General features: G+C 40.7%; 1 protein-coding gene across 9 annotated transcripts in view; it reads left to right on the top strand.

The window, feature by feature from the left end:
• The window catches only part of USP37 (ubiquitin specific peptidase 37), a 105,233-nt gene that overhangs the window by 85,176 nt on the left and 7,824 nt on the right, over positions 1 to 12,233 (top strand). For 8 of the 9 annotated variants that reach the window (XM_037740826.1, XM_017535139.2, XM_037740825.1 and 5 more), the window contains 3 exons: positions 2,445 to 2,611; positions 7,078 to 7,138; positions 10,331 to 10,446. In XM_037740826.1, coding sequence (XP_037596754.1) covers positions 2,445 to 2,611; positions 7,078 to 7,138; positions 10,331 to 10,446 — 344 coding nt within the window. The remainder of the gene's footprint in view (positions 1 to 2,444; positions 2,612 to 7,077; positions 7,139 to 10,330; positions 10,447 to 12,233) is intronic. The other variant, XM_017535142.2, reaches the window with a different exon arrangement.

Raw genomic sequence — 12,233 nt, 5'->3', positions numbered from 1 at the left:
AAGAGCGAGACTCCGTCTCAAAAAAAAAAAAAAAAAGACTGCCAACTCATTGATTCTTATTTTTTGCTGTTCAACACCTCTCTCTTATCATTACTTCCTTTCTTACTCAGACTACATGCTATATTTTCTTATCCTTTTATCTCCTTCCTCTTTTCTTCTGCCATAGTAGCCTGACAAAACCCAAACTCCCAATTCAACTAGTTACTTTTTCCATACCTGCACCCACACTGCTGAAGAAAATCACAAAACTGTGTTGAATGGATGTTCCTCAGACTCATGACTACACTCTTTTTTTTTTTTTGAGACGGAGTCTTGCTCTTGTTGCTCAGGCTGGAGTGTAGTAGCACAACCTTGGCTCACTGCAGTCTCCGCCTCCTGGGTTCAGGCAATTCTTCTGCCTCAGCCTCCCGTGTAGCTAGGATTACAGTCACTTGCCACCACACCCAGCTAATTTTTTGTATTTTTAGTAAAGATGGGGTTTCACCATGTTGGCTGGGCTGGTCTTGAACTCCTGGTGTTAGGTAAGCCACCATGCCTGGCTGACTACACTCTTAAATGGGCACTAAATGCTACTAGTCAGTTCTGTAATAACCGTTTGTTTTCTCAGTCTCCATGATATCTTCCTGAAGTCTGTACTGCTCTCTCTTGAGTGCTCAAAATTATTGGTTAAGAAAAATTATGTCACTTTTTTTAGTATGTTTTGATGATAAAAGTAAAATAGCAACATCAACCCCCAAATCTTCCTTCCACTTGAAATGTTCATCATCAGCTAACTTTGTATATCTCAGTTCCAAATTTCCAAAACAGATAATCTGATTGGTTGAGTCAAATCATTCATTCCCAGTTCAGTAGGCTTAGGTGGGAGGGACAAGCAGGGTCATGTAGACTTCCAAGTTGCCCCTTCTAGGCCATGGCTGTTCCTCCAATAATGGAGGAAAGGAAGAAATTATTGAAATCTCTAGGATAATTGTTTTTTATGTGTTTAATTGGAATTATCTGTAATATAATGTTTTGAACCATTGGATTTTTGCACCAAATAAATTGAGTTTCCTTTCCTCTTTTAATAAATATTCACTTGACCAGGCACAGAGGCTAATGCCTGTAACCCCAGCACTTTGGGAGGCTGAGGTGGGCAGATCACCTGAGGTCAGGAGTTCAAGACCAGTCTGACCAATATGGTGTGAAACCCTGTCTCTACTGAAAATATAAAAATTAGCCGGGCATGGTGGTGGGTACCTGTAGTCCCAGATACTTGGGAGGCTGGGGTGGGAGAATTGCTTGAACCAGGGAGGCAGAGGTTACAGTGAGCCGAGATCACGCCACAGGACTTCAGCCTGAGCAACAGAGCGAGACTCCGTCTCAAAAAAAAAAAAAAAAGAGAGAGAAATGAAATTGAGAAAAAAACAAAAAAAGAAAATTGAAAGAGTAATTTTTTTACCTCCCTGAATGTTTGAATGTTTTAAAAATTCACTGTATGTTGCCATACACTTGTACAATACTTACTACTTTTTACTTAGCTCTTTTTGGAATATATACAGTGCTTGTTTGATTATTAATGTGAAAACACTTGTTCAACCTAGAGTGTAATGGGGAAAATCGGCCAGACGTTGTGGCTAACACCTGTAATCTCAGCACTATGGTACGCCAAGGCTGGCGGAACTCCTGAGGTCAGGAGTTTGAGATCAGCCTCGCCAATATGGTGAAACTCCATCTCTACTAAAACACAAAAATTAGCTGGGCATGATGGTGCATGCCTATAATCCAAGCTACTTGGTGGCTGAGACACGAGAATTGCTTTAATCTGGGAGACAGAGGTTGCAGTGAACCAAGATCATGCCACTGCATTTCAGCCTGGGTGAGAGAGCAAGATACTGTCTCAAAAACAAAAAAAAAAGGAAAATCTCAATAGTAGTTTGATCATTTTGGCCTAATTCCTACTTCATTTCCTCTAAACAATATTTTATGTCCTTGGTCAAGTGACACTGACCTGTGGCTATTTTTTCTTCCCCATCTTTACATAGTATGTTTCTGATGATCAGTTAACTTTTAGAACCATTACTGTAGATTATTTGTTCTCAACCAAGAGCAGCTTTGCCTTCCAGGGGACATACGGTAATGTCTGTCATTTTTGGTTATCACAACTGTAGAGGGTGGATGCTACTGACATCTAGTAGGTAGAGGCCAGAAACACTACTAAACATTCTACAATGCACAGGACATACTCTTCTCACCTCACCCCACAAAAGCTTGTCCTGCCCAAACTGTCAATAGCTCTGAGGTTGATCAACCCTGACGTAGATGTAGGTAGCAAGATGTAATTGTATGTCCCAAGCAAATTATAGATGAAATTAGGGTATACTTTTTGAACAGTAGGTGTCACCCTAGTTCAGAATTTTCCATTTATTAGAGAGGATTTTCCAAATTGTTATGTTCTGCTTCCTCAGATCCTGCCAGTTTCACTGAGATAACTAAAGACTGTGATGAGAATAAAGAAAACAAAACTCCAGAAGGATCTCAGGGAGAGGTTGATTGGCTTCAGCAGTATGATATGGAACGTGAAAGGGAAGAGCAAGAGCTTCAGCAGGCTCTGGCTCAGAGCCTTCAAGAGCAAGTAAGAGATATTTATATTGCTACTTTCTCTGTACTTATCTTTCCTGAGAAATAGAATAATAATAACTAATGTGTTCAGTGCTTACTATGTGTCAGACATTGTTCCAGATGATTTACATACAGTAAATCATTGAAAAAAAAAAAACTTGTTTGATGCAGGGCATGGTGGCTCATGCCTGTAATCTCAGTGCTCTGGGAGGCTGAGGTGGGTAGATCACTTGAGGCCAGGAGTTGGAGACCAGCCAAGCCAACATGGCAAAAACCTGTCTCTACTAAAACACAAAAATTAGCCAGGCATAATGGCACACACCTGTAGTCCCAGCTACTTGGAAGGCTGAGGCAGGAGAATCTCTTGAACCCCGGAGGCAGAGATTGCAATGAGCCGAGATCATGCCACCACACTGCAACCTGTGTTTGAAACAGGTATATGGGTAGTTTTTCTTTTTTTGAAACTACAAATGAAATACAATGTATTGCTGATTACTTTTCATAACTATAATTCATTGCTTACTAAACCAGGATGGGACATTATAGATTATTCCTAGTCTAAATTTCTTTTTTATTTTTCTTTTTTAATTTTAATTTTTTAGAGACAGGATCTTGTTATGTTGCCCAGGCTGGTTTTGAACTTCTGGGCTGAAGCAGTCCTCCTGCTTTGGCCTCCAAAACTGCTGGGACTGCAGATGTGAGCCACCATGCCTGACTTCCCAGTCCAACATTATTTTATCAACTATAGAAATAGCCAGTATACCACCATGATTTTATCATAATATTTTAAGGTATATTTGTTTTGGTCATTTTCTAAGAATATAAATTTTTATGAATTATTTGAACATAGAATTATCAGAAATATTATCCAAAATCTAATTTTCAGATTTAGGTATTAGAACATTTATCTGCCTTTCTGTTTATTTGAGATAGCCCAAGTACATGGGATCACAGGAGCACCGACCATGCTCTGCTAATTTTTTAATTTTTAGTTTAGACAGGGTTTCACTGTTACCTAGGCTAGTCTGAAGCTCCTAGGCTCAAGTAGCTCTCCCACCACAACCTTCCAAAGTGCTGGGATTATAGGCATGAGTTATTTACACCCAGCCTCTTCTCTTTTCTTTCTTTTTTTTTTAAAGACGGGGTTTCACCATGTTGGTCAGGCTGGTCTTAAACTCCCGACCTCAGGTGATACGCCCACCTTGGCCTCCAAAGTGCTTGGATTACAGGCGTGAGCCACCATGCCCAGCCACCTCTTCTCTTTTCTTTATGTAGTAGCCTATTTTTCAGTGTTCACTTTATGCCATTTGATTTGCACTGTTACAGTTAGCTGAAATATCAGATTTATAGGCAATAGGATCTGACTTACAGGTCGGACTTTTCATAGTTATCTGATCCTGTGCAATCCAAGTCATCTTAGTAAAAATCTACCAAGACTCCCTAGAATGCGTGGGTGGGTTTAGTTTGAGGCCTGGTTTGGGTTCATCAGATAATCAGATTAAGAAATCTAAGCTGGGTGCTATGGCTCACACCTGTAATCTCAGCACTTTGGAAGGCCAAGGCGGGTGGATCCCTTAAGGCTAGGAGTTCTAGACTAGGCTTGCCAACATGGTGACACTCCATCTCTACTAAAAATACAAAAATTAACCAGGTGTGGTGGTGCACACCTGTATTCCCAGCTGTTCGGGAGGCTGAAGCAAAAGAATCCCTTGAACCCAGGATTCGGAGGTTGTAGTGAGCCGAGATCTTGCCACTGCACTCCAGCCTGAGAAACAGAGCAAGACTGTCTCAAAAAAAAAAGAAAGAAATCTAATTTGGCCAGATAGGGTTCAAGCCCATAATCCCTGCACTTTGGGAGGCTAAGATGGACAAATTGCTTGAGCCCAGGAGCTTGAGACCAACCTGGGCAGTATGACAAAACCTTGTCTCTACCAAAAATACAAAAATTAGCCCGACGCGATGGTGCACACCTGTAGTCCCAGCTACTTGGGTGGCTGCGTGAGCCCAGGAGGCAGAGGTTGCAGTGAGCCAGGATCATGCCATTGCACTGTAATCTGGGAGACGGAGCAAAACTGTCTCAAAAAAGAATAAAAAAAGAAATCTAGGCTGGGTATGGTGGCTCACACCTATAATCCCAGCACTTTGGGAGGCTGAGGCAGGTGGATCACCTGAAGTCAGGAGTTCAAAACAGCCTGACCAACATGGTGAAACCCTGTCTCTACTAAAAATACAAAAATTAGCCAGGTGTGGTGGCGCATGCCTATAATCCCAGCTACTGGGGAGGCTGAGGCATGAGAATCACTTGAACCCAGGAGGAGAAGGTTGCAGTGAGCTGAGATCACGCCACTGCACTCCAGCCTCAGCTATTGAGCAAGACTCTGTCTCAAAAGAAAAAAATACCTAATTTCTCTAGACCAGTGGTTCTCAATCTTAACTACACATTCAAATTAACTGGAGAGCTTTAAAAAACACTGGAGTGTTCTGCCCCTGATATAATTGATCTGGAGTGTGGTCTGGGCATCTAGATCTATCTTCTTTTAACCTGGATTTTTAAAAGGTTCTCCCACTGATTTTTTTTTTTTTGAAACGTAGTCTTGCTCTGTTGCCCAGGCTGGAGTGCAATGGCAAGATCTTGGCTCACTGCAACCTCCACCTCCTGGTTTCAAGCAATTCTCCTGCCTCAGCCTCCAGAGTAGCTGGGATTACTGACACAACCACACCCATCTAATTTTTGCATTTTAGTAGAGAGAGGGCTTTGCCATGTTGGCCAGGTTGGTCTCGAACTCCTTGACCTCAGGTGATCCACCCACCTCAGCCTCCCATAGTGCTGGGATTATAGGCGTGAGCCACTGTGCCTGGCCAAGACTTACTTTTAATATAAATGACCAAGGTCTGATTTCTTAGCAAAAATTTCTTTTTAGTGCATAAAAAGAAAAAATTTACCACCTCCTTTTTTCATAGATGAAAGACATGTATACTGTTTCTTATCAGCTGACTCAATTAAAACTTCTCAGTTGTGAGGATAGGGTCGTAAGAGGAAGTGTCTTTAGTTTGTTATACCTGCGTCGTTCTGTTAATAACTAAAAGAGAGTCTTGATTTTTGGTTTCAGAGTAGACTTATTCTGAATAAAGTATAAAATAAATATTTTTTAAGTATAAAATAATTGCTTGAACCCAGGAGGTAGTGATTGCAGTGGGCCAAGATTGCACCTTTGCACTCCAGCCTGGGAAAAAGAGTAAAACTCCATCTCAAAAAAAAAAAAAAAAAAAAAAACTTATACTTTTAACACGAAAATGTTATATTTTTCCTTATTCATGTGTCATTTGTAAATTATCTTTTCTCTGAAGATGATGAGGGAAATTTGTTGTTATACTCAACATTTCCATGTTCCTTTTTATAATTAAAATAGTCATCTAGGCTGGGTGAGGTGGCTCACACTATAATCCCAGCACTTTGGGAGGCCAAGGTGGGAGGATCACTTGAGGCCAGGAGTTCAAGACCAGCCTGGGCAACAAAGCAAGATCTCATCTCAACATAAATTAAAATAAAATAAAGATAGTCATCTAGTTTGAAACATTTCAGGAGATATTGACGGTACTATTTTTTTCTAAGAGAACCCCGAATATATCAGAAAATTAACAGGCAGTGGCATTCATTTAGTATTTACCAAGCATCTACTATGTGTCTTGGTTTCTTCCGCAAGAATAAAAATAGAAACCTATGAATAATATCTTGTGGAAAAGTTCATCTTGCCATCTGTTACAGACTTAAGGTAAGTGATATGTTAGAGCTGGCTCTCAAAATCAACTCAGGAGAGCCAATATATGCCCTTCCCAACTTTGCATTCACTATCATGTCATAACTTAAAATCGGCCATGGTGAGAGTATTTATTTTTATATACTATGGAAATTGGAAAATGCTATAAATCAGACATAAATTTGCTAAGTACCTACTGTGTGCCAGACACTTTGGACTTTTTGTTTATTTGAGACAGAGTTTCGCTCTTGTTACCCAGGCTGGAGTGCAATGGTGTGATCTTGGCTCACTGCAACCTCCATCCACATCCTGGGTTCAAGTGATTCTCCTGCCTCAGCCTCCTGAGTAGCTGGGCTTACAGGCACCCACTGCCACGCCTGGCTAATTTTTGTATTTTTAGTAGAGATGGGATTTCACCATGTTGTCCAGGCTGGTCTCGAACTTCTGCCCTCAGGTGATCCGCCTTCCTTGGCCTCCCAAAGTACTGGGATTACAGGTGTGAGCCACCACACCCAGCTAACTTCTAAGGTTGTGTTTTAAGAGGACAATGTTGAAAAAAGTAAAGAACTTCCCCACATTCCTCAAAAGGTAATATTCCAAAGATGTATAAGGTTATAGAAAGCATTATTAGCAAATGCTTCCAAAGAAACTGATTTTATCCTCTAAATAAGTTTAATCAGTACTTCTTTAAATACCTTAGTTTTTGTTCTTGTCTCTTTAGGAGGCTTGGGAACAGAAGGAAGATGATGACCTCAAAAGAGCTACTGAATTAAGTCTTCAAGGTGTGAAGATCATGTTAATTACTTTTTTTTAAATGGTAAAATGTATCACACATAGAAGAACATAAAAAGAGAGAGAGAGAGAGAGAGAGAGAGAGAGTGTGTGTGTGTGTGTGTGTGTGTGTGTGTGTGTGTGTGTGTTAGTTTTTATTGTGGGGATAGCATCTTACTCTGTCGTCCAGGCTGGAGTGCAGTGGTGCAATCTTGGCTCACTGCAACCTCCACCTCTCGGGTTCAAGCAGTTCTCTTGTCGACCTCAGAAGTAGCTTGGACTATCAGTTATGCCATCACACCCAGCTAATTTTTGCATTTTTAGTAGAGACGGGGTTTCACCATGTTGGCCAGGCTGGTCTCGAACTCCTGACCTCAAGTGATCCACTCACCTTAGCTTCCCAAAGTGCCAGGATTATAGGCTAAAATGTGTTTTTTAATAACAAATTTGAATACCTCCCAGGTAAAGAAATAGAGTTTTAGAAATTACCTGTATATCCCTCCTTTTTGTCTTCCTCCCAGGAGAAACCACTATTCTAACATTTATATTCATCTTCAGCTTGCTTTTTTCAAAATGATTTTTGTCATCTATACCCATATCTCTAACAATATATTTTTTTTAATTTTGAAAAACTAAACAGCAAGAATTATCTATCATCTGTTTAATGAAAAAGTTATAATTTTGCCACTGTTAAGACTCTTAGAAGAACATAATGTGGTTTTAGTTTCCCCATGAATTTTTAAGAGCTTATTCTGGGGAAGTCAGTGGGCAGTCATGAGTGAGTGTATTCAGTAGCATAAGGTTCACATGTCATGGCATTTGGCAGAACTAATATGTGGACTAGGTATTAGAAGTCCATAAGATGTAAAGTTGGAAGAAGTAGATGTAGGAATCTGTTTCTCAAATAGCTTTTACCTCATCTTCATTTTATCTCCTCCTCATCCTCCAGTTTCAGAGGTACCTGATTCCTGGTTCTTCCATGTCTTCTTTTTGGAGACAGGATCTTGCTCTGTTGCCCAGGGGCTGGAGTGCAGAGGCATGATCTCTGCTCACTGTAACCTCTACCTCCTGGGTTCAGGCAATTCTCCTACCCCAGCCTCCCAAGTAGCTGGGACTACAGGTGTGCACCACCATGCCCAGTTAATTTTTTTTTTTTTTTTTTTTTTTTTCTTACTTTTTTTTTTTTTTTTTTTTTTTTTTTTGAGACAGAATTTCACTCTAGTTGTCCAGGCTGGTGTGCAGTGGCACAGTCTTGGCTCACTGCAACCTCCGCCTCCCAGGTTCAAGCGATTCTCCTGCCTCAGCCTCCCGAGTAGCTGGGATTACAGACATGTGCCACCACACCCAGCTAATTTTATATTTTTAGTAGAGGCAGGATTTTACCATGTTGGCTGGGCTGGTCTCAAATTCTTAACCTCAGGTGACCCACCCGCCTCGGCCTCCCAAAGTGCTGGGATTACAGGCGTGAGCCACCGCACCTGGCCTCATTCTTAAATATTTATGTGATTGTAAATCACACTATACTGTGATTTTAGTGGAGCTAATTATATTTTAAAGCAAATAACCATATATATACAAATGGGATTCTTTATTGAACACCATTTTATTTATCTTCTGGGATTCTTAACACCATTGGTAAAGATGGATGCTTCCAATAGACACATATTGTTAAAGAAAATATAGATCTTGGCCGGGCGTGGTGGCTCACACCTGTAATCCCAGCACTTGGGAGGCTGAGGCAGGCGGATCACAAGGTCAGGAGTTCGAGACCAGCCTAACCAACATGGTAAAACCCCATCTCTACTAAAAATACAAAAATTAGCCGGGCGTGGTGGTGGGCGCCCGTAATCCCAGCTACCCGAGAGGCTGAGGCAGGAGAATTGCTCGAACCTAGGAGGAGGAGGGTGCAGTGAGCCAAGATTGTGCTACTATACTCCAGCCTGGGCGACAGAGCCAGACTTAAAAATTTTTTAAATTTAAAAATGTAAAAAAGGAAAATATAGATCTTGGATTTATTTGTTTAGTATATCTTAGGTGAAATTTAAGAGTTAAAGGTTGAATTTCCTTTACTTTTTTGCTACATTTCAAGAAATGATTTTTTTCTTTGGTTGGAATCTCCCACTGCTGCCAGGCTGGAGTGCAGTGGGGCAACCCTGGCTCACTGCAACCTCCGCCTCTGGGGTTCAAGTGATTCTGCTGCCTCAGCCTCCCAGGTAGCTGGGAGTACAGGCATACGCCACCAATCCCAGCTAAGTTTTGTATTTTCAGTAGAGATGGGGTTCCACCTTGTTGGCCAGTATGGTCATGATCTGCTGGCCTCAGATCCCAAAGTTTTGGGATTTCAGGCATGAGCCACTTTGCCCGGCCAAGAAATGATTTAATACAAAGAAAAAAAATATACTGACTTTTAATAATCCTTTTTCTGTGAGGATAATTTATGTCTGCTAATGACACCAAGTACTTGAAATCTAACATATATAGCTTATATATAGAACTTAGTAAAATTGGTTCATATGTAAAATTATATTCTTTTCCACTTTTATGCCTTTCTTATGAGGATTAGATTACTTTATCATATAAATATATTTAAAAGAAAAAGAGCATTTCTTTTATAGCTACCCATGTCTCCCGTGTTCCCCAGAGTGGGCTGAGCATGTTGGACCCTCATACTATGTTTTATGTTTTCTTAGAATGGTAAAATGTGTACTTCAAGCTATTTTATCTTCCTAATTGTATCTCTCTTATGTCTATTCCAAGAACTTTTTTTTTTTTTTTTTTTTTTTTTTTTTTTTTTTTTTTTTTTTTTTTTTTTTTTTTTTTTTTTTTTTTTTTTTTTTTTTTTTTTTTTTTTTTTTTTTTTTTTTTTTTTCTTTTTTTTGACATGTAGTCTCATTCTGTCACCCTGGTTGGTTTTCATTGGTGCCATCTCAGCTCACTGCAACCTCTGCCTCCCAGGTTCACATGATTCTCCTGCATCAACCTCCTGAGCAGCTGGGATTACAGGCATGCACCACCACGCCTAGCTAGTTTTCATATTTTTAGTAGAGACAAGGTTTCACCATGTTGGTCAGGCTGGTCTGGAACTCCTGACCTCAGGTGATCCAATGGCCTCGGCCTCCCAAAGTGCTGGGATTACAGGTGTGAGCCACCATGCCCAGTCTATTCCAAGAAATTTTATAAGATTTTGTCTTTGTATTCTTCAGAGTTTAACAACTCCTTTGTGGATGCATTGGGTTCTGATGAGGACTCTGGAAATGAGGATGTTTTTGATATGGAGTATACAGAAGCTGAAGCTGAAGAACTGAAAAGAAATGCTGAGGTAATTTTTTCATCCCTGAGTACAGATGGCCAGATTCAGTGTCAATCCTGCTCTTTACTTCAAAGGCCTCACTTTCAATGTCCATTGCAGGTTCATTTCTGCCCTTTCAGCAGCCGTCAGATAGTCTCATTTTCTCTTGTCATTTATTCTTCATTTCTCACATACAAGATTCAAAACAAAGAAAAAAAACAGGAATACATCCTGACCACTTTACATGCATGTTTGATAAGAACTCAGTAGCAGCCGGGCGCGGTGGCTCAAGCCTGTAATCCCAGCACTTTGGGAGGCCAAGGAGGGCAGATCACAAGGTCAGAAGTTTGAGACCAGCCTGGCTAATATGGTGAAGCCCCGTCTCCACTAAAAATATAAAAATTAGCTAGGCATGGTGGCCCACCCCTGTAATCCCAGCTACTCGGGAGGCTGAGACAGAAGAATCACCTCAACCCAGGAGGTGGAGGTTCCAGTGAGCTGAGATCACGCCATTGCACTCCAGCCTGGGTAACAAGAGCGAAACTCCGTCTCAAAAAAAAAAAAAAAAAAAGAACTCAGTAAAGGCATGTATGTATTAAATTACTTTTAGTTAGCTGGGCGCGGTGGCTCACGCCTGTAATCTCAGCACTTTGGGAGGCTGGGGCAGGTAGATCATCTGAAGTCAGGCATTCGAGACCAGCCTGACCAGCATGGTGAAACCCCATCTCTACTAAAAATGCAAAAATGAGCCAGGTGTGGTGGCCCACCCCTGTAATCCCAGCTACTCGGGAGGCTGAGACAGAAGAATCACCTCAACCCAGGAGGTGGAGGTTCCAGTGAGCTGAGATCACACCATTGTACTCCAGCCTGGGCAACAAGAGTGAAACTCTGTCTCGAGAAAAAATAAATAAAATTACCTTTAGTTCCATCAAATAGGTGTATCATCTTCATAAATACCAAAAACAGTTTGTTGTTGCTCACTGAAAACTGTCAAATTGGTGATTTTAATTAGGACACATTGAACTCTTTTTTTTTTTTTTTGCCTCTTAAATAATTGCTTTTCCCCCGCAAATTTTGATTATCCAGGATCCTACTATCCAAACACATTACTGTCAGCACTTTGACGTATATCTTTGTTATCCTCTCCTCCGCATATGCTTTTTAAAAAGTCAGAAGTACAGTTTTTATCCCATTTGTTTTTTTTGTTCTAGCGAGAGTCTCTCTGTGTTGCCCAGGCTGGCTTCAAAATCCTGGGCTCAAGGGATTCTCCTGCCTTAGCCTTCCATATGTCAGACTGGAGGCACACACTGCCACACCAAGGTTATCCTGTTTTTTAAAGAGTAGTTATTTATAAGCTTCTTATTTTTAATGGCTGTGCTATATTGTCTCAAATGAATATTCTATTAATTTTTAGCTAACATTGAATATTTGTCTAAGTTGTTTCTAATTTTTCACTATAATAATGTGTTGGGAAACTGTATGCTTGTAGCATTTTCTATATTTTATTTATTTTTTTTTTGAGACAGTCTTGTTCCGTCAGCTTACTGCAACCTCCACCTCCTGGGCTCAAGCAATTCTCATGCCTCAGCCACCTGAGTAGCTGGGATTACAGGCACAAGCCACCATGCCCAGCTATTTTTTTTATTTTTATTTTTAGTAGAGGTGGGATTTCACCATTTTGGCCAGGCGGGTCTCAAATTCCTGGCCTCAAGGGATCTGCCCATCTCTGCCTCCCAAAGTGTTGGGTTTATAGGCATGAGGCACTGTGCCTGGCCAAACACAGAGTTCTCTTTTTCTTTCTTTTTTTTTTTTTAGTC

The sequence above is a fragment of the Cebus imitator genome, unplaced genomic scaffold (assembly GCF_001604975.1).
Source record: "Cebus imitator isolate Cc_AM_T3 unplaced genomic scaffold, Cebus_imitator-1.0 Scaffold91, whole genome shotgun sequence".
In the NCBI taxonomy this organism is placed as follows: Eukaryota; Metazoa; Chordata; class Mammalia; order Primates; family Cebidae; genus Cebus; species Cebus imitator.
The sequence above is the reverse complement of the archived record's forward strand: the minus strand, read 5'-3'. Positions and strand labels throughout refer to the sequence as shown.